Source organism: Spinacia oleracea, chromosome 1, assembly GCF_020520425.1.
Source record: "Spinacia oleracea cultivar Varoflay chromosome 1, BTI_SOV_V1, whole genome shotgun sequence".
In the NCBI taxonomy this organism is placed as follows: Eukaryota; Viridiplantae; Streptophyta; class Magnoliopsida; order Caryophyllales; family Amaranthaceae; genus Spinacia; species Spinacia oleracea.
This window is the reverse complement of record NC_079487.1, coordinates 47,706,785-47,734,401: the sequence shown is the minus strand read 5'-3', so window position 1 is coordinate 47,734,401 and position 27,617 is coordinate 47,706,785. Positions and strand designations below refer to the sequence as shown.

The following is a 27,617-nucleotide window of genomic DNA, read 5'->3' as shown; positions in this document are numbered from 1 at the left end:
TGAACTGAACTGAACTGAACTAAACTAAACTGAATAGAATGCTCATGAACTGAACTGAATGCTAATGAACTGAACTGAACTGAAATGCGAAATAAATAGTGAAATTGAAATTAAGCAAAAAAAGAAAAAAAAAAAGAAAAAAAAGGGTGCCTTCTCATAAAAAAAAAGTTATACCATGTGGGGTAGACTGGACCTTTTATCAAAAAAAAAAAAAAAGGGTAGACTGGACCTTCGTATATAAAAACTTCCCCAAGGGAAAAATAGAAAAATCACTTCTCTCAAATTTCTCCCCAAATCGCCATTGTTATTAGCTTTTCAAGGTAAACGACGAAAAACCCTAGAATTCAAAGGACGCTCAATTCGCTTACACTAGTTAGGGTTTACGAAATTGGATGATAAATCCGTCGAATTCGCTACAATTTCATTCATTCTGACGAAATGGGAGCCAGTCGAAAGTTACAGGGCGAGATCGATCGAGTTTTGAAGAAGGTTCAAGAAGGTGTTGACGTTTTCGATAGCATCTGGAACAAGGTATTCCCCATTTTCTTTCTCTTTCTCTTTTGTTGCCCGACATTTTTATAGAGCTTCGTAGTAGCTCGCCTTTTCTGCTAAAATTGCCAAGAAGATTGGTTGTTTGTGGAAGAGTAGTGTAAGACTGAGAATATATTCGGAATATTGTTAATTCACTTAGAAGTATGATTTTTATTTTTATTTTTATTTTTCCAATTATTCGTTTCTTACACTGCAATCCTACTCCAGGTCTACGATACCGATAATGCTAATCAAAAAGAGAAGTTTGAAGCTGATTTGAAGAAGGAAATTAAGAAATTGCAGAGGTATAGAGACCAAATCAAGACATGGATACAGTCCAGCGAAATTAAGGATAAAAAGGTTACCCTTCTTTTTTGTTAATTTAATTTTGCTCTCCAGCGATTTTCTTGTCTTTACATTAAATTATGAAGAACTTGTAGAAGTGTGCTATAATGCCTTTGGTTCAAGCTGATGATCAATTAATTGCCTAGTCGTGTCCGGGGGTTGAGCTCGATTGTCACTTCGGATTGACCACTTAGTTAGTACTCCAATGCTTTTGATGTTTGTTAGTACGAGTTTTAGCTAGCAGGAGACATCATATAGTCAAGAAAGGGTAGTGTCCAGTCTACCCCACATGGTACATTCTGGATTTCTGGCTTTACATAAATCAAACAAGAGTGGATATGGCGAAATCATTATGGGGGCTTTTGGTTCGTATTTGGAATCAGGTATTGGGTTGGATATGAAACCTACAGGTTTGGAATGAGCGATTCCTACAAACCCATACTTGAAACCTGGTGTTAGGTTTAAAAAAAAAATCTCAACCCCTTCCATTCCCTTTCATTTTTTTTATGTTGCTAAATTCCTTCCTTCATATCTTTCTCCTCCACGTGAGCTCATTCTCCCCTCACCTATAACAATGGCTGCCATAGTGCCATACACTACCTTAATTAATGTCGTTTTCCACACTGTGCTGCAATCAATCTCGAATATCGACATAAGTTCTTGTGTTTGTCTATAAACAGTTCCGTTTTTTATATTAATGGCCAAAAACAAGAAATTTATGGCTTAATCCAATGAAGTTTTACAAAAAAGGTACAATAGTTCTTTGCCTTGGTGGTGCTAATGGTGTTAAGATTTGGAGTAGCTTCTGTGAAGCTAATGGGTTGGGATATTGTGAGAGTGTGGGTGATGGAGATTTGGCAGTGGTGAACATGATATGGAGTATGGACTGCGGAGCCATATGTGTTACGGAGTGCAACAAGTCATTGATTTTTTTTTTTTAATTTTAGTTGATTCCAAAGACATGGTTTCCTCCATATCCATTATCCACCTCCCCCCAAGGTATGAGAACCCAATACCTTGGGAGCTTGGATGGTGGGCTCCGCTGGTATGAAAATAAAAGAATATATGAACCAAACTAGTGGTATGGGTTTGGGTGATTCTAAACCCATACATGATAGTGAACCAAACGCCCCCTATATGTTTATTTGTAAAAATGAATGTAGCCTTGTATTTTACCTTGTGTTAGACACCTTCCAATTAAGTTACAGAGAAATAGTATGGTTAAGGTAAGGAGCCTAGGATTTTCTATTTGTTGGTTTGCTTGCTCGCTCATTTGGTGATTATTTGAGGAGCTTTTAGTTATCTCTTGGTTCTCTTTTTAATGTCAAGTAGAGGCAACAAGTTCACACACTATACTACAGTGCTACCATAGGACCATCTTCCCTTCTAACCGGCCTAAGTAGAAGAAGCCATTAATACACTTGAGAGAAATCATGTTAAACGCTCTGTCATGACATATAACTATATAAGGAAAACTTCTCTATATGAAATAACCGTTGTTGACATAAGGGAAAAGCGTGGTGCCTAAAGTAATGTATTGGTAGGAATTCTGGTTTCGAGATTGTCCCCTTCTAGCTCAGACGCCCAGTTCCCAACTTGCAAAATTGTGGCTATTCTATAAGAAGATACTATGGATAAAGTTGTGTCTTGGAAGTGATTTGATCTAGGTTAGTAGTTTAGTATCCATGCAGTGCATGGTTTAATTATTACTTATCATGCACACGCAACAGTCATACAGTTTTAAGATTAAAATAGTCTTTACTGTAATTCTATTTTCACGTTATTGCATTTCGAAATTCTTCTTTGCTGTTTTTAAAATGTATATGAAATTAGATTCAATTTTTCGAGGCTATAGTTTTTTTCATCCCTCTCATTTCATATTACTGGACAACTTAACACCTTATAAAAGCCAGAGGCGGGGTTACTCGTAGGACTATCCCTTTTTAAATTTTCAAACGGAACCAGTTGTATACTGTTTATGCTTTTAAAGATTAATAATGAACCTAACAGAGTAACAGGGGCATTAAGTCCTTTGCTTGGGCAGCTGTGAAGGAAAATATTTTCACAGAAGGTGAACTGAAGGAGGAATTTAAGCATTGTACTCCCTCCGTCCCTTAATACCCGCCCCGCTTTCCTTATAAAGCCGTCCCTTAATACTCGCCCCGTTTGTATGAATGACATAGTTCTACTAATATTATATCATTTCTCTCACTTACCATGGACCCACATGTATTCCTACTTCCTAAAAAAACCATTAAAAAATTCCATCAACCCACCTTTACCCCTTTATTTGATAAATACCCCACTAACTATATTAAAAACAAAATACTCCACTATCAACTTTTTTTTTTGATAAACAAATTAATTCATTGATGAAAATCATACGACATCTACATAAAGATTTAAATCTAACAAATACATTACAATCAAATCAAATAAAAACTTCCTTTCACCATAGCTACGATCGTAGTATATCAAACATTCTGTATACCCTCTTTTATATCACTGTGATTTACAGCCTTCATTGACGAGGGGATCTATAGATCTGTTGTAGCCGTGACAAATATGATTTCCTTCTGATTTGTCTGATTGTAGTCTAAAGATTGACATCCTCTTCGATCCCGCATAAATCTTTACCAAAGAAACAACCTGAACTAAACTAAACACACAAAAAATAACTAAAAACAAACCCACCATAGGGGTACTTACTACACTGAAACAATCAAACCCACCATGGGGGTACTTACTACACTGAAACTATGTAGTTTTATTGAGACCTAACGCAAAAACACAACAGAATTGAAAGAGAAGGGGCAGAAATAACCAAATTTCCGAAGAAAATAGGCTATTTCCACCCTAAAAATCCTAATTTTTGTAAACCCTAAAAAGAGAGAAAAATACTCCACTATCAACTACCACCTAATAAATTAGTAAGTCAATTAAATTGCCTAAAACTTTGTGTCGGTCAAACCGGGGCTAGTATTAAGGGACGGAGGGAGTAGTCGTATGTGAATGTGAATGTGAATGTGAATGTGAATGTGAAGATTTAGTTGAACACCATTGTTTCTGTTAACGGGTGCTTTCTTTCTGGTACCCCTTTTTGGAATTAGTTTGGTATAACCTAGTTAAGTGACAAATACTTTTGCAATCTTGGAAGAAGAGGTTGAAGGAGTAGTGAATTGCGGAAAGGTGAATGCTCATTTTTTTTGTCGTGTGGTGCAGTACACAGAAAGAAAAAATCCACAACTTTTTGGGCAATGCCTTCCGTTCTAGGTGTTTAGGTTCTTGTATAGTTGAATCTATCTTTTCATGATCATTTCATATTTTTGTACTCCGTAGATATGATCATGGATGATTCTATATGATGAAAGGCTATTAAGCTACTTTTTGTCAAAATATGTTTTTTTTTGGTATACTTGTGTGTGGGTATGAATACCACTTCCTCTGTTTTTATTTACTTTGTATCATAGCTCCACAACACGCACTTTGAGGTAGATATTAGAGAAGGTAAATGGATGAATTAATAAAAATAGTTAAACACCGGCTACAGGACCATTGTCAATTATTGGTGTCACAGTTACTTTAACTAATGGGTAAGTTTATCTTCCTTAATCTCTGATTCTCTTCCTCAAAATGCGTGTCATGAAGCTATGATGCAACTCATGCAAGTAAATAAAAATAGAGGATGTGTGTCATGAATCCTCGTTTTTAAGGCTTGTCACCCCTTTTGGTGTGTATATAGTGTGACTCTTCATTACGCTGAATAGGAAAAAGTCCGAATTTTGGATAAGGAAAGTAACCCCGTTAATAATTAAATAGAAGAATAGAAAACATTGGAAACCAATGATCCACTTGTAACTAAGGGAAAAAAAGTTTTGCATTGTTGAGTTTATGGGTCTATACTTCCATTAAAGATTAACGAGGAAAGTTAAAGACGTTAATCAACAATTAACTAGGAACGTATGCAATCTAAGCAAGACAAAATAAAGGAAAGCAAATAAACAATACCAAAGTTATTGTAGGAACCCAAGCACGTGAGACACCAACTATGCACTATTGAGAAAATAAATGTAACAATGATGATTACAAGCACTCAAGATCTTTCCTCAGTGCGTTCTCCCAAACCCTCTCTAGAACCCTAGAAAAATGTGCTTGGATGAATATTGTACAATTGATGGCATTGGGGGGTTAATTATAATAGGTTGCATCAGGACATTAAATAAAAGCCGAATTTGTGACGCGTGGTAGTTTTTCAGGGTTGCATAGATGGGCCATGTAGAAAATCACCAACTAGTAGCTCCTAATCTCAGAGACTATGTGCTGCTAGGACGTGTGGATAGGGGCACACACATGTTGTATATTGCATGGACGTGACTGGATACGTACGGGCGTGGAGTCGTTTAATCTCCTTCCCAGACCTGATTCTGCCATCTGACCCTCACTCACCTGTGCTGCACGGATGTGCAGCACAGTGCTCCTCAATGCTTCGGTTCTCCTTGGCTTCAAAGTTCAAACACAAACTAAGCATCCTTATGGCTCCAAGCAATGTCTTGATACTCTTGAACCATCTCCACACAAACCTAACATGCATTACATTTAAATGGGATACACCTTCCAGCACTACACGAGCGTACGGCTTAAAGAGCTTATTACGCTGCTCGATCCCATAAAGAAACCAAGGTATACTGCCGACCATAACGATTGTATGATTCCTCCTTAGTCAAAGCACCCACTTAACAGCAAAGAAAGCGACTTGCCACAAAATATTTTATGCCCCTTCTTTAAGACCCTAAATGGAGCTGTCCGATGAAGACCAACAGAACTGAAGTCTCTGTTACAGGAATCAAACTGAAGTCTTTTAACTAGCATTGCATAAAGTGAACAGATGAGGAGATAATGCCTTAGTTAATATCCATTTTGCCTAGAGTGTCACACTTTTTCGCCTATTAGATCTTGAGAAGTGCACAAGACATATTTAAAGACATGAAATCTTGCTTTTTAGTTATGGAGGTTATTTTATTTATATTTTATTTTTGAGGAAGGTCATAGACTCATAGGGGTTATATTTTTACGAGCCCACATGAAATGCCAAGAATGGATCTTTTGAAGAATGTATACTCAGCGTGCCCAAGACATATGATTTGTTTCCAATGTTTTATTTTTCTACAGCAGGTGAAATATCACATAGCTCTTACAGAAACTGCTTTATTTCTATGCATAAAGTTCTTCTCTGGGATGGAAAGGTGAGTCTTGAGTACTCAAGTGTGGGAATGTATTTTCCTTGTTTTGGTCTTTAATGAAGGATAGTATCTGAAATGTTGCACTTTGGTGCTTCTTAACTGTGCAAGTAATTTGAATGTGTGTTGTATAAGTTATATTCCAAGAATAAGTTAATAGTTCAGAAGATGGGGGCTCTTGATATTTTATGACAGATTTTTTTATACGGAAAACTGTCTACTTGCACAGTTGCACTAGTTGCATCTGTAGTTGTATTTTGGGTGCAAACGAGGGGCAAGCCCTAACAGAAAGAAACTGAAATTAAATTATGACTAAACGTGGCATCTGTGAAGTTACTTGAAATGATTTTCGTCATTATGACTCTTAGTTTGTGAACTGATGTTGTTGATTGACAATGTGAAATATGTTGACGTAGGTTAGTGCATCTTATGAGCAGGCTTTGGTGGATGCCCGGAAGCTTATTGAGCGTGAGATGGAAAGGTTTAAAATTTGCGAGAAGGAAACAAAGACGAAAGCATTTTCAAAAGAAGGTCTAGGCCAGCAGCCTAAAACTGTAAGTCAAAAGCTGTTCTATTACTTTCCAACTTTATCCCCATAGATGTATTTGGGTTCCTGTTATTGGACCAATGTCACTTTGGTTCAACAGTTCGCCTGCTGTACTTGTGTTGACATGAAAGTAATGACACTGGTATAGCGCAGCATGTGGGTTAACCTAGAAATTCATTATTCCATCACGTGTATGCCTGCCAAGAATGCTTGAGGACGCAGATGAGTTCCCTTGTTGGGAGAGATGATATATCATAGATGTTGGTGTAATTGTTGTTGTGCAAAGGAGTTACAGAGAGATGTGTCTGGTGATGTTGTTGCCTCCTTGGTTGATGTTTGTTGCTTCTTGATGTTTGTTGCTTCTTACTTGAAGGAGAACAGGGGGTGCAAAGACAAATAGTTGAGGGAAGGGATTATTTGTTACATTTGTAATTCAGGATCCGTTGAATTTTTTTGCCCATATGTTTGCCTTCAAATTTTCTATTGTTATTTATGTTTGATTTCAAATTCTTTTTTGTTATTTATTTCCTTGGAACACCTGAATAACATACTTACGGAATATAAGCTTGACCCCTGGGGAGGATAGGGGGAAGGGAATCAGGGAAGGGCTGTCAATAACTGCTCTAGATGTATATAGCCTTATCTTTGCAATTGTCAGCGTCTGTCTTGTTAACGAATAAGAAATATATATATATATGTTATAACAGTATAACAGAATATTGATTTTATCTGTTTTTTTTTTTTTTGGGTTACGAGCCATCCTGAAATTGGCATAGAACAATTAAATTTTAAATATTGATGAATGTGTCTAATAATATGAAGCAGTGAATTACGTAGTGTAAGTAACTTTTACCATCCAGCTACGTAACTTATCAAAGTAAGGTTTAACTAAAAGACTTACAGTATGCCCCTTAAAAAAAGGACTTACAGTATGTCAACAAATTTAGTGATCTTACAAATTGATGAAAATGTAGCTGTTTTGTAAAAATATTTACATGGTCCATCCATCATCATTTCAAAATTCTGGATGGTTTTGTGATTTCGTCGCCAAGTCTTAAGCTAATGCCAAACTTTACACCCTGATATATGCTCATAAATTCATAATTAACATTATTTAACTGCCATTAACTTTCAGTTAGATGTTTGGTGAATTGGTCTATAGAACCCGAATCAGTCACATATGACCTTACGCTTCATGGTTTTAAATGCTCTATCTTTCTTTCTGTTTCCGTGTAGATGATCATTGTGAAGACTAATGAAGAGTCTGTTATTATCAATTTTATTAACTAGTTACATGTTCTCTTGTATCTTTGATAGGACCCTAAGGAGAAAGCAAAATCAGAGACAAGAGATTGGTTGAACAATGTGGTATGTTATATAACTTTGTTTTTATTCCTGGTTTCTGTTTTCATGTATGTTTTTGGTTTTCTTTGCTGAAAATTTAACTTTATGTGATGAGTGAGCCTTGAATGTAATATAAAAAATTTGTGCTTTTTCATTGCGAAATTTGGTTGAGAGTGAAGGTGGATAAAGTTTTGATATTGTTTATACACTGAGCATGAGTATATTGCATTTTGGGTTACATAACTAGCTGTCTCCCCCCCCCCCCCCCCCCCCACCTCTCCTATGACTTTTGGGATGTATCCTCAGCATGTGAATTGCAAATTTTCTTGTCTTATTACTTAACCTACAATATAAGAACTTATAACCATTTTTGTATGCCCTACTTCATTTCATGAAGAAGGTAAAAGTTTGTAAACTTTGCTTCCCAAAACATAAATTCAAACTATTTTGTTATGGACTTCCTCAGTTGCTTTAACTTGGCTACAATTACTATTTGCATGCATATTAAGGAAGAGGAGAGAGAATATAAAAGTAGGTGCAAGTGGAAGAAAAAACAAAGTATTCATAGTAGTTGAATATATAAAAATACGGGTTCTTTTAGTGGTGTAGGAAGGGATAAAAGTGTAAAGTTCATTACCAAAATGGAAGGGAGAGGAAGTGTAATCAATTCTAAGCAATGTACGAAAACAAAAAGTTTAACCAGCTCAAAGGAATAGAGGTAGAATATATGTGAGAAATAAAATATGTCTCTTTAATAAAAATCGTATAATAAATGATGTTTCTTTCCCAAGTTATTCAGTAGGGGAGCAAACTCGCCCGAGTTAGCTCGGTATTTAAGGCTGGAGATACGAGATTAGGGAATTAGGTGAGTTATCATATTGTTTTCTAATGAGGCGAAACTTCAACCAGTTCAGCCGGTACAGTCTAAAATCGCTCGAAATAAACAGATGCGGCTTGCGTATTGATCCATTATTTCATAGAAAAGGAGGAGAACAAACATAGAATTCAGAGTAGAGAAGAAGAAGTAGAAGACCACCATTGTTGTCTGGAGAACGAAAAGAAAGAGGTGATTTTTTTTCACGTTATAATGAGGCGAAACTTCAACCAGTTCAGCCGGTACAATCTAAATTCTGCTGATTGCTTTTTCATTTATTAAATAAAATAGGTGGGATGGGGCCAAGGGCTGCAAACGAGTAGAGTCGAGCGAAGTTTTAGTGAGCTTGATAAGGATTATCAGTGTGCGAGTTAATCGAGCTTGAACGAGCTTTGAAAAATTCTTGTTCGAGCTAGGCCCGTTAAGAATTTGGTTTGTTCAAGCTTTGTTCAAAAACAAGCTTGTTCTCATTTCGAGTTTGAGCTCGAGCTTGAACGAGCTTAAATCAAGCTTGATAAAATAAACGAGCTTAAATTAAGCTTGATAAAATAAACGAGCTTAAATCAAGCTTGATAAAATAAACGAGCCCTAAATTATCTTTAAAACAAAAATTTTATATGCATTCATTTAATTCTATTAAGTTTTTTCAAATCTTTCTACAATAAAAATGTTATAAGATATACTCCCTCTGTATTTATTTAAGGGATACACTTGCCTTTTCCGGCCGTATTTATTTAAGAGATACACTTGCCATTTTTAGTAACTTATCAACCCCACCATCTAATTAAATAATATATCTACACCCCACCCCCACCCCCACCCTCACTCCCTAAAATGACATGGTCCACACTTGTTTTTCTTATTAAAATATCTACTCAACCCCACTTGTTTTATTACTTTATTTCATTCAATTCTTTTTCTTAATACCCGTGCCCGTCCAAGTGTATCTCTTAAATAAATACGGAAGGAGTAATAAAAAAATTTATGGCCAATTTCCTTTTATACGTAACCAAAATTTTGATTTCATTTAAAATATATAGAAAGAAACTAAAAATAGTTATTAGATGTCATACCTTGTATATTTTTTCGAGATTTAACGACCTTTTAACGAGTTATACTTGAAGATAATCACACTTACAAAAGAACTTAAACGAGTTGTCACGAACATTAACGAACCTAACTTGAAGTTGTTCGAGCTTGACTCGTTTACTTAACGAGCTTCATAATTTTGTTCAAGTTTGGTTATTAACATATCAAATGAGTTTTGAATGATCTTTGACCGAGCTTCTTCGTGAGTAGATCACGAACGTATCGGCTCATGTACACCCTTAGGTTGGGGGGGGGGGGGGGGGGCGGCTGAGGTAGGTGGAGATTGGGGACTGCTTTTTCCTATTATTATATTTAGTTTTCTTTTTTTGTAAGGAAAAGTCGCCTATTATTATATTTAATAAAACCCACGTGCTTGTAAAAAAAATTCATTTTTTTATACAAGTAATTTTTTAATCACTTCTTATTTCCCTTACAAATCGATCCTGTGCCACCGTCGCGACACGATCGGCGACCAGCCGACCACTGAGACCGTTCCGTTACCGCATTATCGCGATGTCCCTCACCGATAATGCATTTTTACACCATGGGTGCAAAAAACTCGACGGGTTTGTAACTTCGATACACGGTTTTTTTGAGGACACCTTGTTAACTGTATTGCTACCTTTACGTAGTGGTAAGTTTCTGGTTTCTTTCTCTTTGGTAAACTGTCATCAAAAGCAACTACGAGTCTACGACTTGTGTCAAAACGGGTGGGGTCCTCAAGATGCTATTCAGGTGACTCACCGCTGACCATGGAAATGATTTTGCTAGTTTCTACTCTACTAAAGCATTATTGGGATGACGAGCAAATCTGGTCTGGGAAGATGTTTGAAAACCTCTATGTCACCTTCAAGGCCCATTATCCTCGCCTTTTCAGCCTATCTTCTCTCCATAATTGCTCCAGCAAGGCAGCAACGAATTTTAACAATGGCAATGCGTGGGACTTACAGTTAGGAGGCCACCCCGAGAGATAGAGGAGCTCATTTCTTTGTATAACATTTTGGAAATTCAATTAAAGGAAGAGGAAGGTTCTGGAGTGCGGATAAAACATTCTTCGGGAGTTTTTTTTTCTTCATATAAATCCTTTGTTAATTCTATGAGTTGTCCCCTTAGATATCTGGCTTTTATGTTTGGAAGATTCCCTTAAAGTGAGAACTTTTCTTTGGACCTTAGCTTTGGAAATGCCTCAATACGATCAATATGCTCCAAAAGCGTTCAGGCAAACAGAGAGTCGTGCTCTCTTGTCTTCCTTCACTGTGATATGGTTTTCTCCCTTTGGAAATGACTCTTTGTAGTTTGTGAAGAGTCTTGGGTCAGAAAGAACTTAGAGTATACAGGAATGTTAGCAGATTTTCTTTATAGGGTTTGGTGCAAGGAAGAAGTTGCTTAAATTTTGTGGTGTGCATGGTTGGAGTAGAATGGTCGTATTTGTGGGATAAAGTAACTTTATTAGTTTCTTTATGGGCTAAGGGGTCTTGGCTTTTCCAAATCACTTTTTTGGAGACGTACAAAGGAATTTAACTAACTTGTTCTGATTTACGAACTCTTTCATGTACTTCTAATTTTACTAGTGCAGTTTTCACAATATTTTTCTTCTTAAGAAAAAAGGTGCTGGTATCTTTCTGCCTTTTTGGAATGAAGAGTGTGTCTCGAAGTTGCGCTTTCTGAAGTGATTTTTTTGGTAGAATCTTTTTCCTCATTTTAGAGTGTGACTAACATGCTGAGATGGAGGGAGTGTGTCAAAGTTATATACTCTTACAGTATTACCTATTACTCCCTCCGTTCCTAAATACGTGTCCACTTTGGACATTTACACGGTAATTAATAAAATTGAATGGTGTGTAAGAGGTAATGATTGGGAATGTTTTTTTGGGGAAAGGAAAATGTAGATAATTGTTTATTAATAAAGTATATATAAAAGTGGATGTGGTGATTGAAAAGTGGTAAAAGTGTAGAATGTGTAAGAAAAAGTAATAATGATTTATAGAAAAGTGGGAAAAGTGTGTGGAAAAGTGGGAAAAGTGTATGGAAAAGTGGGAAAGGTGTATGTCCAAAAATGGAAACTGGACACTTATAAGGGAACGCTATTTATGGGAACTGGACACGTATTTAGGAACGGAGGGAGTAGTAAAGATCAAAGATTCTAAATTTATAGGATTTCCAGGTATATATTTGGTATGTTTGTCGAGTTCATCGTGTCATTATATCGGCTCACTTAGAGAAGTAAATGCTTTTTAGCCCCCCGAGCCGTATAACAACATGAATTAATTTTTATAAGCAATATAATATTTTGGAAAACAATATGTATGAAGAATCATTGTGTTCTTTTTTACAAGACACCCTTGCCTATTCTTTTAACATATTGTAAGGAAATGAATTTCGTTAATGTAGATTTTATATGCTACTATGAAAGGGATTATTGATTCGCTCCACGTTTGTCGAGAAGTCAATCGTGGTATATTGCATCTCTAGTTCATAGATAGCAATTTTTCGTTTTTTTCCCCTTTCTTTTGATTAGTTAGGATAACAAAAAGAAAGATAAAAGGGATTAAGGCCTTGGCCCTCCAACAAAGATGAAGACATAGAAGGGCATGAGAACTGTGCCAGAGCTCTAGTAGGAGGTGCTGCTGGAGAATCCTTTTTCTCTGCCCTTTTTATTCAAATAATCTCTCTCCCTCCTGGCTTTCAAGCTAGTTTCACACCATTTTGTAGATAAACCAATCCAAACCCCATAAAAGCATGAACCTCTGGGTGTGAGGATTATTAGAATGCAGAAGAGGATTCTCCAGCAGCACAGAGAAAAGCATGCCTGCTGATACAGAGACGATTAAGAATCCTTTTTCACTACCCTATTTACTGGATTCCTTCAAGCCTGCTAAGCTTTCTATCTGGAATTCATCTCCTTACCCCATCGTCATATATTTACTAGTTTTTTTGAAGTTTGGGGTTGAAGCATCTGCTGCCATAGTTGATAAGATTTTATCCACGAGTTCTTTCCAAAATGGTGGTTGATTTCTGTAGAATCTGTGGTTGTAGGATCTGCTATCACAGTAGATAATATTTTATCCATGAGTTATTTCCATTGTGGTGGTTGATGTGATCTGTAGAATCTGTGCTTAGACGTGACTCACGTGAGACATGAAATCACGGAAGAACGAAGTTAAAACAATTATCTTGCAATGATGTGCCTTGCCCGACTTGGATGTGTGATAGATGAATCCTGATTCACACTTCCATTTCCCCCCTTCTTCCTTCTTGGATGCTTGTGGTATGTAATGATGCTTGGGTCTCTATTTTCCGAATTTACCTCATGGTGTTATGTTGACATTTTCATCAGAAGTGAGGTTGTTAAACACCTTAATTGTCTTTGTATCAGCAGGCATTCTTTTCTATGTATCATGAAGTTTTATTGCCCTACTGTGTTTTTGCTTTATATGATTTTCAGAAGACTAGTTATGAGTTATGACTGGTTATAATTTATTTCAAGTACTAATAAGGTTAGTGTTTAATATCTTTGCAGGTAGGAGAGTTAGAGTCTCAAATTGATAATTTTGAGGCTGAGATGGAGGGCTTATCTGTGAAGAAAGGAAAGACGAGACCTCCTAGACTGGTGAGATGGGGATGTATATGGCTAAAGATTCCATGATTACCCTCTAATATGCAAAGTGATGATACATTGATACCAAAAAATCTCTTACGATTTATGATGTGGGAATACGTTCATTAAAGATTTGGTTTCCCTTGCAGACACATTTGGAGACTTCTATATCTCGTCACAAGGCTCATGTAATGAAATTAGAATTGATATTGAGATTACTAGACAATGATGAATTGAGTGCTGAACATGTCAATGATGTTAAAGACTTCCTTGAAGATTATTTGGAACGTAATCAGGTCCACATTCATTATTTTTTTACACTAATAAATTTTGAAGAGGTCTTTGTCTTTTTATTTCACGATTGCATTATTTGAATTTTGATAGTGTTCAGCACATAATTGTTTCTTTTACCCTTTTACGTTCGAATATGACTTTCAGGAAGATTTTGATGAGTTTAGTGATGTTGATGAGCTCTACAACACCTTACCATTAGACAAGGTGGAAGCTCTTGAAGATCTCGTGTCAATGGGACAACCTGGACTTGCTAAGGTGTGTAATGGATATCGGATATACATACTCTCATCAACCATCATTTATTCAATATTCCCTGATTGTTGGCTGTGACTTTATGGCATTAAAATTATGAAAGTTGGCTGATTGATTTTGCCTTTGCGTTATCAATCTTCTGCGTGACAATGATTTTTGAACACCTGTTGCCGTAAATTTTGAATCTACCATTTTGAGATTAAGAGCATGAAACCACAGGTTCGGATCTTCATACTCTTCAGGTCCCATTAAAGAAATCATATATGTATTTGCCTTAATTCTATTTTGTTGAATATCTCTGTTTTATTGTTATTATTCTAGCTCTGTGCCTCTGTCTCATCATAATTCAGATTTTGATAGACATGTTCAACAAAATGAACATGTCAGTGATCCTGCTCTGCTGTTTCTTTTTCCATTATTGTTATTGATGATGATTATTTTTGCTTCTTTAACCTTTTTGTTCGACTGCTTTACACTTCATTCTAAACCTTGTCTGTGGGTGATCTGTTGTTTTGTCTCTCCAGTAGAATGTTATCTTTGGATTTCACTTTCACTAATATGAATAATGTCCTTGCTGGTCTTTGGTATAATAGACAAGTCAATTTATGGTTTCTATGGATGGTACTACTTGCGCTGTTTTGCTTATAAGAGTCTATGCCACAGTTGTTTGTACTCGAGTAAATATGAAATATCACTATTCTGCCTCCCTGCTCCTATCTATCGCTCCGTGCGTGTAAGTTGTGTATTCTGCTATGAAAGGCTAAAGCGTGGCTTGTCGGCTAATTTGACAAAAGTAAACAATGAGGATATTGACTAGTTGATTTGTTGTTAGCATTTGCATTTCCTTGGCAGTTGTATTGGTATTGTACTAATATTCCGGATTGATGTATATCAGTTAACCGGCCCGATGTAGCAAATCCTTGGGTTAAAACAGCACTGAGTGCAGTTATTACATTTAAAGAATTTTTCTCTTTTTTTAAAAAAGATCGAATTAAATGAATAAGGTAGAAACTCCAGGAAATAACCCGATAACTCCAAGTTGTTCAATCAATTGGGATCTGTAATAATTTCGAACATAAGAGAGCAAAGCATTTTGTACTATATTGCTTTTTTCATTCATGTATTGAATCTCAACGACTCATTTAATAAATGTTTTCGTTTATCAGAAGTGTTTAAGGGTTTTGCGATAGCGAATAGAAAAGTCTTTGGCTGTATGATAGCCTTAATAATTATGCGAAGGTAAATACATGTGGGGCTTCTGACAGTAGTTTGGTAGAGATAAAAGCATAGCTTCCAAAGAGTTGGTTGCAGACTATGATTGAAATCATTATCAAATTGGTGATTAGTTCCAGCTGACACTACTCTGCCCATGCAATATGTATGTGGTTTGGGTGTGTGCACATCAAGCAGAATGTTTGAAAGCTGCATGCTACCTGATTCTGCCTCTGGTTTTTTTCAAGAAAATGCTTAATGCAATATCAAATCTTGTCAAGTTCAAGTCATTTCTTCTTGTTTGTTTGACAGGGTGGCGGTGTTGCCAGCTCAGTTCTAAGTTTAAAGACATCATCAAATACGTCATCTTCTGTGGCATCGGTATGCTATAAAAAAATGGAGATTTTAATTTAATTAATTTTGCTTCATGTATTGTTTCAAATAATTCTTGTAAGACATTGTCCACAATTTTTTAGATTGAAGATTTTGTCAGACAATGTCCAATATTGTTGACACACTTGCTTAAGTCTTCATATCCGTAGTGCAGAGGTTCAGGTTTTATCCTGTATTCCTGTGTGCGATTTTGAGTTTTAAAAGAACCTTGTACATGTTACGTTCTTTATTGATTATTTATTCTTTTTAACTGGGAGAGGTTCATGGATCGTCTAATATGGTGCTTTATTAGTCTTTTTGAGCATATCCTTTTTCTGCTGCATTGAGCTGTTTAATCTCTTGATACCACATCAGCAATGATATGCAGATTTTTGTTGTCTGTTTTACTTGATTGCTCTCCTATGTCACTATGCCTTCTTTTTACACCATTCTGTATCAAGTTCATGTGAAAATAATTTGCAGCCACCTATTCATCCATTTTTCATTTTGATGTAATTCCCGTCAAATCTCGCTACTTTGTGGCAGCAGTAATTTCTGTTTAACCTTATGTCTCCTTTTTCATGATTGGATTTTTATTTTGGCAGGCGACTGTTCCATCCTCTCAACTAACTATTCCTATTCAGGAGCAAGATGAAATAAATTCTATGGACAGTAATTTTGATTCTGTTCCAAAAACTCCGCCGTCTAAGACTAGCATACTCAGTTCCCCCAATCTGTCAATTCCGCCAACAAGTCAGACGGCTATAGCAAACTCTTCTACTCATCTACCTGCCACTCCAAGTGCTACAGCTTCTGTTTCTGGGTCAGTTTCTGGTAGAGGCATTCTGGAAGGTGCTGTTCCTTCTTCTCCTTTGAATCTCCCAAATGTTGCCAAAGAAGAGGATGCAGTGAACTTACCTGGCCGAAGATCATCACCTGCTCTCACAGACCCTGCAGCTCTTACTCGAGGCATTGGCCGGGGCAGTATGTCCAGTCAACCTGCTGTTAGTGTCCCTCTTAGTTCTGTTGGTACAGTTCCTAGCAGCGGCATGACGCTTGGTGCAGTTCCTCTGGCGTCAGAGGTAGCGAAGAGAAATATTTTAGGATCCGATGACAGACTTGCAAGTAGTGGTATAGTGCAACCTTTGACTTCTTTTTATGCAGCAGGGAGTTGTTGCTGCAGCATTATCAAGGTAATTGACTGATCTGACTTGCATGGTTTTCTTTATATTATTGATGCTGCAGTTGTCGCCGGTAGAGCCTTTTCTTCTTCTGGGGTTCCTGGAATGCAGTGGAGGCCTGGAAGCTCTTTTCAGAGTCAAAGTGAAGTGGTAAGTCCCATTTTGTTCGTCTTTTGTATGCATCATCATTATCATTATCATTACCCCATTGCCTCAAAGAGGCTCCCGTTAGAAGCGGGGTAAGGGGGGGTCGGGTGTACGCAACCTTACCCCTGCAATTGCAGAGAGGTTGTTCCAATTGACCCAAAAACGATAACGGGACGACAACGGGAAGACCATCTTCTACTTCATGGAAAGGAAGCGAAGAGGTTTTAAGAGCCATTTTGATTTAGTCCATTACATCCCACAGCCAAAAGAACAAACGAATCTTTGGCTCCTCGGAAATGGCTACTTTTGTATGCCAAAAGAATATTTCAGCTGATCAAAAAACCACGCATTAACTAGGTGCTTTTAGTATAAAAAGTGGCTGGAGTTTTTAAATTTAATCAGAAGTTACTCCGTAAAAGTACATGGCCATGATGCTATTGAGAGTCTTAACTGATTAAGAGCGTGCTTTGCAATAGAATAGAAGGATCTTCAGGATATTGAGTCTTAACTGATTAAGAATGTGTTCCTTCACATGCCTGTTTCCTTACGGGTTTACTTGCGATTGATATTGATTGTAAACTGAATAGCTACTTCTTTGGCATATTTTAATAACAAAGTAAATAGACTATGTCAATTGTTTATGTTGGTGATTTTCTGTGAAAAAAATTCTCCCTCCAACCCATCGGATGTTCCACCTAATATTACTTAATGATATAATGTATCTACTGTTTTGTGCCCGATGCTCTTCATTTCAGTTATAATTAATTATCCATTCACTTAGTTTCACACGTTGGGGCATAGATTTTTACTTAATGGTATAACTTATCACACTTTTTAGTAATTCATTTGTGTAGTCAATGCGAATCATTAATTTTGGATGATGTACTGTTCTTTACTTCTGCTTGCATATCACACTACACCCTGTTGTTCAATTTGAGTTCATCTTGGACAGAGTATAGTCTTTCACTTCTGCTTGCACAGCACAATACATTATGTTGAAGTAAAGTATGCTTTAGGTCCCTAAACTTTGCCAGAAGGTTCAGTTTAGTCCCTAAAGTTTCAAAAGGGTCAGTTTAGTCCCTCAAATGGATGGAAAACAACGCTATAAGCTGCTAACGGTATTAGATTTTCCGTTAAGTCTATTAAATAAAAAGGAAAACTAAAATAAAAGCAGTAGAAGACAAACTTATGTAAGTTAGCTTTTAGTACTTAGCTTATTTACCAAAAAAAAGATATTTTGACTTAGCTTTTTTGACCGTCCCAAAATTAACTTAGCTTATTTATCAAAATGATTTTGGAATTTGGACTAAGTAAAAGGTAAATCATTTTGATAAAACCCAGAAACTTCGGGGGCTCAAATTCTATCCTCAAATTCCCCTTCTTCAATGGTGATCGCCATAACCAAAAATCCTTCAAACCTTCAAAATCAATTCCCTCAAAATGTTCCCCAAAAATACACCTCAAAACATCAATTTGTGAGGAAACCATAAAACAAATCAATTTGTGTCTGTTTCTTTCTCCTCCCGAAAATGAAGGAGGAAGAATAAAAGTGGGGGAGGTTAAATTTCTCTCTCCTGTTCTGGCGTGGTCAAAGCTCTTTGGTATCTGTAGATTTGAAATTGGGATTGAATAGTGGGAAAAAAACTAAAATGCTGGATTGATTATGAGGCGAGTTGCAGCGAATCGAAGTACGTATGAGTGAATTAGGTAAACTAAAATTATAAGTGGAAGTTGTCAATTTTATATTTTTCATTAATCAACAATTGATGTTTTACGGTCCCTGCTAGATTCTTGTTGTAATTGTTGTCAATTTGCACAATATTGTTTCTATAGTATAGAATTTGAACAATAATCTGTGCTAAACTATTGATTCTTGCATTTCAGTTTATGCAATTTTAATTTCTGCCTTTTGATAATGTATCACCAACGAAGACGGGGAATTTGAGGAGAGAATTCCATGGTTGTTTCTGGGTTTTATCAAAATGATTTACCTTTTTGTGATGGTAAAAAAAGCCAAGTCAAACTAACCTTTTTTGATAAATAAGCTAAGTACTAAAAGCTAACTTACATAAATTTGTCTTTTTGTGCTTTTATTTTGTTTTTCCTTTTTATTTAATATACTTAACGGAAAAACTAACACGTCAACAAAGTTAGAGGTTTCCATCCATTTTAGGGACTAAACTGACCCTTTTGAAACTTTAGGACTAAACTGAACCTTTTGGCATAGTTTAGCGACCTAAAGTATACTTTACTCCATTATGTTGTTCAATTTGCATCAATGTAAGTTGTTTTTCGTTGAAAGTAAGTTGTGTATACAGGGACAGTTTCGTGGAAGAACTGAAATTGCTCCTGATCAACGGGAAAAGTTTCTTCAGAGGTTGCAGCAAGTACAGCAGCAAGGTCACAGCAATATTCTTGGAATGCCAAGTCTTGCAGGTGGAAATTCTAAACCCTTCTCAGGACAGCAGCAAAATCCACTTCTTCAGCAGGTATAATTTGTCTTTTACTTAAAGCTAGTTTTATTGTAGTTAAATAATAATTGCAGTAGAAGTGTGTGTTAATAGTTCCTACTCAAATAAAAGTTTATCTTGGACAGGATTTCATGTTAAGTGATCTTGTATTGTAGGCTTTGTTGTTTGGAACAATTCATATGAATAATCCCACCTATGACCAACTTAGTTTTTAAAAGCGCGAAGCGCACAAGGGCCCTGGAGCCTAAGCGCAAAGAGAAAGCGCATGCTTTTCGTAGGTGAAGCGCACCTTAAGTGCCAAAAACCTTTAAAATCATTTCTAATATTTTATACTTAAAACAACATGATAATTATATTATAATTGCATAAATTAACTAAGGGAAGCATAATTCATTACTAGACACCAAACCGGAATACGTCTAAGAGTCTAAAGACTTAGAGTAAGTCACAAGCTCAAAAAGGTCACAACCAACATAAACAAGTAAGTAGAAAGACTAGAAAAAGGAAAAAAGAAAAGCAAACTCGTTTCTTCAAGCTTGTAATCGCCCCTATGCTCCTATAGCACATCGTCATCATCATCATCTTCATACTCATCCTCATCATCTAGATAATCTCCATCTTCAACAATATCCTCTTCCATCTCATCTATCATCATCCCGAGCTTTGAAGGTGATCCTGTGTTTGAGGGCGATGACTTGACATGGGCTACGTATCATCTCCATCTGCATATTAGAGAGGGAATGTTATGTTGAGTTTTGCTGGTGGGCCTTCCTTTGATTTTACCTGTTATTTTTTTAAAATAAATCGGGTGGGAAATTAAGAAAGTGGAATCAAAGCCACGTAACTACTATTTCTCACTATTTCACGTGGGTTTGTTTCCAATTCTTTTTTTCTTTTTATTTTTTTAAAAAAAAATCTATTTCTTTTTATTTTTTTCTTTATTTTTTATGTTTACACCGAAAAATATTTATTTTTATTTTATTTATAAAAAGTGTCTAATTCTTTTCCGTCACTTTGTATGGTAGTCGTGTCTCAAAATCTAATCAAGACACTCCTTTGGCCGTGTCGGGGTGTCTGGAAAATTGCGTCAAATACTCCGACACCTTCCCGTGTCTGAGCAACGTAAAAAACAACCAATCAGATAATTCCACATGTCATAAGTGACCTGCTAAATAGGTTTATGTATGTCACCGGATCATTTTGGGAAGACATATCTTATAGTTCAGATTATAATGGTTATAGTTGGGATTATTTATGTGAATTTCTCCTTGTTTTTTTTACCCTCTCATAGTGTCTCATCAGTTCTACGGCTGTTTCTTCAAATCAATGGTTAACTTTTCGGATAACAGTATAACACTATACTATGCAGATATAAGGGGAGGGACAATTCGGGTAGTATCTTAGTTATGGTTAGCTTAGGGAAATAAGCTAGGGAGTTTATCACTATATATAGAGATTAGAGAGAGCATATTAGAGAGGGAATGTTATGTTGAATTTTGTACTGAGCTTTAGTTCACTTGGGAGAGAAATGAAGCCTCTTGGATGCTTGATTATCAGTTACTTCTTGTAGTTTCAGTTTATTACTCCGTCTGTCCCACATTAATCGTTAGGATCACATTTGAACAAAATTTTAGGTGATAATTATTATTTTATTGAAAAAGTAGATGTAATAGACTAATAGGAGTAAGTGGGGGTATTTCTTTAATTGAATGAGAGAGGGTGTGGGGACCAAACTTTTGTTTGTGGGAAGAGAGAGACAATATTATAATCGGATTTTTCATGAAATACCCCCAAATTTTTAAGAAATTCACCAAATGCTCCTCGACTTTCAGAAATTCATAAAATACCTATAATCTACCAATTAACGTCTAATTAACCCAGCTAATACCTAATTAACACCCCTAATCAACCCACCAACCCACCCATTTCTTTTTCTTTTCTCTCTCCCCTTCCTTCTTCCATTAACTCAGGAGAAGGAACCTCTTCACAGTGTGGCCAAAAACCCATCACCATTCCTTCACCTAATTTCATCAACCCCATTTTCATCAACCATAAAACCCATAAATTCAAGAGTCTCCACCTACCATCAACCTCACTCTCTCTCATCGTCATCTGTCTCCTCCCCTTCTTAGGCACACGAAGGAATTTCAACTTTGACCGGCTGGAATTTTATGACCACCCTTTAGGAGCGTTTAATACTAAATTCTACGAAAAGGTGGAAGAATAAAGGAAACCAGGATTAGTGGGTTGAGCTTCAATTAACATTTAAGATAATATCATTTAACAGCAATGGCTGTGCCTACTCTATTATGCTTAGGCCATTCGCTGCTTTTGGGTTTTTCTGTATCATAACTCGTTACCTTAATGGGGTTAGTCTAACCCATATATAATATATTTCTTTTGTTTGCGTTAAAAAAAAGATAATATCATTGTTTTTCTATATTAACAGAAAAATATTGTCTAAACTAAGACATGTGAATAGTGCAAAAGTTATGACTGAACATAAAAACAGCAGAGGGACTGTCAAACGGGTTAGGTGGGTCTGTTCGAGTCAGGTAAATACAGGTTCGGGTTGAAAAACGGATCAGGTAAATATGGGTTGAATGTATACGTTTCAGGGGTTAGGATTCAAATATTGGTTTGTAACACCTTTTAATCAACTTTTTTGTTTTTCTATTTTTTCATAATAAATCAGTATTTATTTATCTAACTATTGTTTCATCTTTATATTGATATATCAATCATATTAGTAACGTATATATGACTTAAATCAACAAAATAATACAATCATATTAGTAACGTATGTATGACTTAAATCAACAAAATAATACAATCATATATTTTTCAGTTTTCAATAACACAAACTTAATAGTCTCGCTTAATCTTAGTTTTAAAAAGCGCGAAGCGCACCGAAGTGCCCGGGAGCTTAATCGCAGCTTTAGAGCAAAGCAAAAAGCGCACGCTTTTCGTAGGCGAAGTGCACCAGGAAAGAAATAATAAATTTTCAAAAGTTCAGAAAAGATGGAGAAAATATGGAAAGAAAAGATGAAAAAAAAGAGAAATCGAAAAGATGAAAGAAAAATTCAGAATTCGACCGGAGAATTCCGGCGAGAAGGCTAGAGAAATCCGACTGTGGGAGAAAATTGCACTAGGGTTTTCAAATCCCCCTCCCCCCCCTATTCGCTTTAAAAAAAAAAAGAAACTACGTGATACTTTAAAAAAGACGATTAGAGTCACGTGGCTTTATTTTTTAATTTAAAAGTAGGGTCTCAGGAAGTGCAGAAGCGCGCGCTTCCTGTATGAGAAGCGTTCTTCTGTGAGCTTCTGAGCTTCCAGGTATTTAAGCGCGCTTTTTAGAACTAAGCGCTTAATACAAATGCTTTCTAATGATTTCCAAACGCGAGGCTATCTCTGAGTGAGGCTTGAAAAATACTCTGTCGGTAGGTAAATAAGTATTATGGAAGAGGAACTGTTGTGAAATATAGGGTTTCATTTTATAACTGCAGTTTTTTCTTGCCTTTGACCCATTGGGTTAACTCTGACCCGACCTCTGAGATCCACAATTTTACGTGTTGTACGGGTTCGTGTTTATTTGTTTTTCGGGTTGGAAAATCGTGCTCAAAACCCAAAAACTCAGGCCCGAGGTCCCGACTAAGGTCGAGTCTACGGGTCGGGTTGATTTTTGATAGGTCTAAGAGTAAGATTAAGGTGTATGTATGTGGTTCTATTTTTACTTTTGGTTGTATTACCTCCTCTTCTGCTTCGACATTTTAATCTTTGGATATTTAGTTTAAGGACAAGGTAACTCCGGTCTCCTCTATTTCTCTTAGTACTAAAATTATTATTGGAAACACCTTTTAGACGGGAGGGTTATTGTGTTAGGCTGTATATGTTGGCTTTCTTTATGTTCTGTATTGCCAGAATTCTGTGTACCAGGCTGCTTTCGTTGGCCTCTCCACATTTTCACTGATGATCTCTATTTTAGATGCTTAATATGTTTCCCAGATTGGGAAGCTATACTTGTCAAAATATCTGATTCTTCGTCACATTTTTCAGTTAAGTTCTCAAAGCTCGTCTATCTCCTCTCAAGTTGGTCTTGGTCTGGGATTGCAGTCTCCTGGACTAAGCACTGCTTCATCTGCACCTGTCCATCAGCAGGCTGTCCAGCAGGGATCTTTAGTAGTTGCTCCAAAAGATTCAGGTAAATGTCAATTGTTAAACTATATTCTTAAGTTTGTAACCTAGTGTAGTTCACATAGGAATTCAAATACATAGATGTGTATGCATAATTCAGATGATGGTCTTGCAGCTACCGAGGATCAGCAACAGCAGAACTTATCTGAGGATTCGGCAGTTGAAATGGCTCTTGGTTCTGGGATTTCCAAAAATTTGATGAATGATGATGATCTTAAAGCTTCTTATGTGAAGGATGTCTCAGTATGTCTATCACTTTTAGCAGTTAATTGTATTTCATGTGTTCAGTTTTTATCATGTGATATGAGATTTCTGGTTAAGTATGGTTATAACTTCAGACTTAAGAGAAAAGTATATCTTTTTTATTAATGGAAAGTAGTGTGTTGCACATGAAAAGATTGGGAGATACATTAGGTAGCTCCAAAAATATTAATTATAATCCCTAGCCATAGTTTAGAAGTTATTTGTTTTAAAAAGTGTACCTAGTTGCTTTACCTCCAATGACCTCAGAGGCCCAGACATCCCTAGAAGGCACACATCTCAGATAAAGTGCGAGGCGGCGTGCCACATACACCTTCTTTTACAAGATAAAGAGGGGATGTAAGTTGTTAGTATTGCATACCTACCCCTAATGATTAAGGTCTTACATTCTCTATTCGACTTGTTTCAGTAGTGTTTACTAATAGTAAGTTGGCGGTTATGGTTCAGAATTAGTAAATATGTATCATTTATTTGTATACATCCATTGGAATCTGATGAAATAGCATTAAGTTACATTCTGGTCGTCTACATGCTTCTACAATGCCAGCGCGAATGAGCCAAATTTAGACTTCAGTGCCCAGCCCCTCCTCCCCGATAAGTTGTAGTCTTATGCATATCCGTCACTGCTCAGTTAGCAATTAGAAAGTTAATTAATTTAGTATTTGATTATAAACAATTTTTTTTATGTATGCTTACTGATTTTCTTACTAGTACCCCCTGCGTTTCTTTTAAATGCATCACTTGTAAATGCAGGTAGTTTTAGGGAAGTTTATTGGTTGTAGTACTATATTGTGCAAGTGGGCAAGTGGGTGATTTATTTATTCTGATAAAAGAACAATAGGGACCATGGAAGAGAAAGCATGTGAGACATTGTGATTTTTTAATTATTTAAGAGGGGACTATTAGAGAGAGAGAAATAATAAAATATTTTGAGTTGGGATTAATGGATGAGGGACAAATAAAAAAATATGGTAGAAAGTTAGCAAATATAAAAAAGTGATGCAATTTAAAAAAAAAAGGGCCAAATAAGGCTAGTGATGCATTTAAAAGAAATCGGAGGGAATAGTTGATTATTAAGCCTGACAAGATTCAGGATAAGTGGTCACTGGAGCCTTTTTCCATGTTTGTGTTGAGGCTGTATAGATCCTGGTTTGACTTATTAATATGTTAAATGTGCTTGGAAAACAAAAGGAGATGCTGGGTCAGAGTTGCAAGTATCCGCTCCTAATGTGTCTCTCTATTATACAATTCAGTCTCAGCAATCCAGATTATGTTCAGTATTGGAGTTTGTTAATTGACTATTCTTTTGCAGAGTGGAGGTGCATCTGGTCCGCTAACAGAATCCACGCAACTGTCAAGAGATGCAGATCTTTCTTCTGGTCAAACTTTGCAATCAAGTCAACCATCTGGTAGCCTTGGAGTTATCGGTCGGAGAAGTATCTTAGACCTTGGGGCCATTGGTGACAACATTGGCGGAACAACCAACTCTGGGGGAGTGCATGATCTTGTGTACAATACGCAGATGCTTGAGGCTGCATTCTACAAGCTTCCTCAGCCTAAAGATTCAGAACGAGCAAAGAGCTATACGCCTGTATGACATTTTGATATCATATTCTTTTATTTAATCAACACATTACTTCCTGTTAACATAAGATTACTGTATATCTTCATACTTTCTGCAGAGACACCCTGCAGCAACTCCTCCAAGCTATCCGCAAGTTCAGGCACCAATTGTAAACAATCCTGCTTTCTGGGAACGATTGGGTCTTGATACCTTGGGGACCGATACCTTGTTCTTTGCATTCTACTATCAACCAGTGAGTTGTCTTATTTTCAATGGGTTTCCTGATAAATGTGTGTTAATTGGTGATTCATTTGTCTGAATCTTCGATTATTGTCTGCAGAATACATATCAACAATATTTGGCTGCAAAAGAGTTAAAGAAACAATCATGGAGATACCATAGAAAATATTACACATGGTTTCAGAGGCATGAAGAACCAAAGATTGCCACTGATGAATACGAGAAGGGGACCTATGTCTACTTTGATTTTCATCTTGCCAACGATGACCCGCATCAAGGATGGTATGTATTCAGTATTCTTTTGCTGATTGCTAACAAAAAGATTTGCCTGTGATATTGGTCCTGATAACTGTGAGCTGATGACTAAAACTATATTGGTTGCCTATAATTTGTGTTTTTCGGTCTATATTGGTGGCTACTACTAATGAAGGTGATTTGAAAAGTTCCTAAAAACCCTACTTTCTTCATGTTCTTTGACACACAATGGTATTTGGAACAAGGGATTGAAGAAAAGGAGAAAAATACCATCCTTCTTTGGTGGCTTTTATTTTTATTTTGACTATTTCTGATTGCAAGTCCCAAGGTTGTTTCTATCAAAAAAAAAAAAAAAAGTCCCAAGGTTGTTTAGCTGACTCTGTTGTTTATGCTATTCTCAGGTGCCAGAGGATTAAAACGGACTTCAAATTCGAGTATAGTTTTTTAGAAGACGAACTAATTGTATAGATGTATAGACCACCTTACAGTCTCAAACCCAAAATTTGGGGGTTTTACCATGATAACTGTGCTATGCTTGCTTCAATTCGAGATGATATTAATTCGGACTTTATGCAATCTAATTAAAAAACCGCTTGACTTGCCATTGATCTGGTTCGTATTCCAGATGCCCTCTACACGATGAGTAGTAGTAAACTTAATGTCAACTTCTATAGTAGATTAGTAGAAGTATACTCGGTTTCCTTTTCTATACTACTTCAATTCTGCGGATGCTGAGTGCTGAGAATTTAAGTCTGAATGTCGTCAAATCATAACGTAGTCCATGAAATTTGATTGCACAATGCGCCCACTGCTTATTGGTGATAACTTAATAACTCGATATAGTCGGGCTGACCAACTTAGGTGTTGTAATATGGTTATCCAATTACAGGTGATAAGGTAGACCAATGACCAAGTGCTATTTGCTTCGTGAATTATCTTTTTTGCCAATTCTTGCCTTTTTAATCGCATCGAGATATTCCGTCTCTCCTTAAAATATTGTCCAAAATGCTCTTATTTGTAGAATTTTATGATTTTACGAATTACGACCCAATTATGACATACCCTTCAAAGTTAAAGTAGAATAGTGACTTCAATAAAGTTGCAAGATACAACTATCTTTACATATTACCATTATTGATTTACACTCAAATGAGAAGGAGGCTTAAAATGAGAAGAATGAGAAGCAATCTCGTGCGTTTCCTAAGATCAAATCTAACCGCTCGTAAGCGTCTATCTACCGGATTCAGTAATGGCAAAAATGTAAATATTACGGAAAAAATAGAAGAGCAAATACTCCTAGAACTCGCTCCCGTTTCTCTCTCCTCGTACTTCAGTCTCACTATGTCAGTAGCTCCTTATTCTTTCTCCTCCATTTTCGTTCTCCTTCGTGATTCTCTCTCCTCACCGCTACTGTCTCCTCACCTGCAGCAACCATCGTGCCGCCGCCATATCCACTCCTCCATCATCCACGCATCGTTTCCCCAATTCGTAAGTGATTTTTTTGCTCATTTCTCTAAACTGCAGGGTTACGCAATTGATGAGTCATTCCTAATGTTCTATAGTAATTTTCACCTTCGATTTTGATGTTTGCATGCGGAAATTACTGCAA

The 27,617-nt window shown here is 36.5% G+C and overlaps 1 protein-coding gene across 4 annotated transcripts; it reads left to right on the top strand.

Annotated features, from left to right (window-relative positions):
- Positions 1–230: 230 nt before the first annotated feature.
- On the top strand, positions 231–26,612 carry LOC110795502 (general negative regulator of transcription subunit 3). Of its 4 annotated transcripts, none has more exons than XM_022000517.2 (17): positions 231–531; positions 760–891; positions 6,530–6,667; positions 7,978–8,028; positions 13,488–13,577; positions 13,715–13,861; positions 14,004–14,114; positions 15,636–15,704; positions 16,301–16,826; positions 16,941–17,026; positions 19,342–19,512; positions 23,551–23,695; positions 23,804–23,931; positions 25,262–25,540; positions 25,632–25,766; positions 25,854–26,035; positions 26,410–26,612. In XM_022000517.2, the coding sequence occupies exons 1-17, from the start codon at positions 439–441 to the stop codon at positions 26,474–26,476; spliced, it is 2,550 nt and encodes an 849-aa protein (XP_021856209.1). In that variant the 5' UTR covers positions 231–438; the 3' UTR covers positions 26,477–26,612. The 4 variants fall into 4 exon arrangements, with proteins under 4 accessions (XP_021856209.1, XP_056691932.1, XP_021856210.1 ...); XM_056835954.1 differs by having other exon boundaries at positions 233–531; positions 6,551–6,667; XM_022000518.2 differs by having other exon boundaries at positions 255–531; positions 6,551–6,667; positions 23,789–23,931.
- Positions 26,613–27,617: the final 1,005 nt, after the last annotated feature.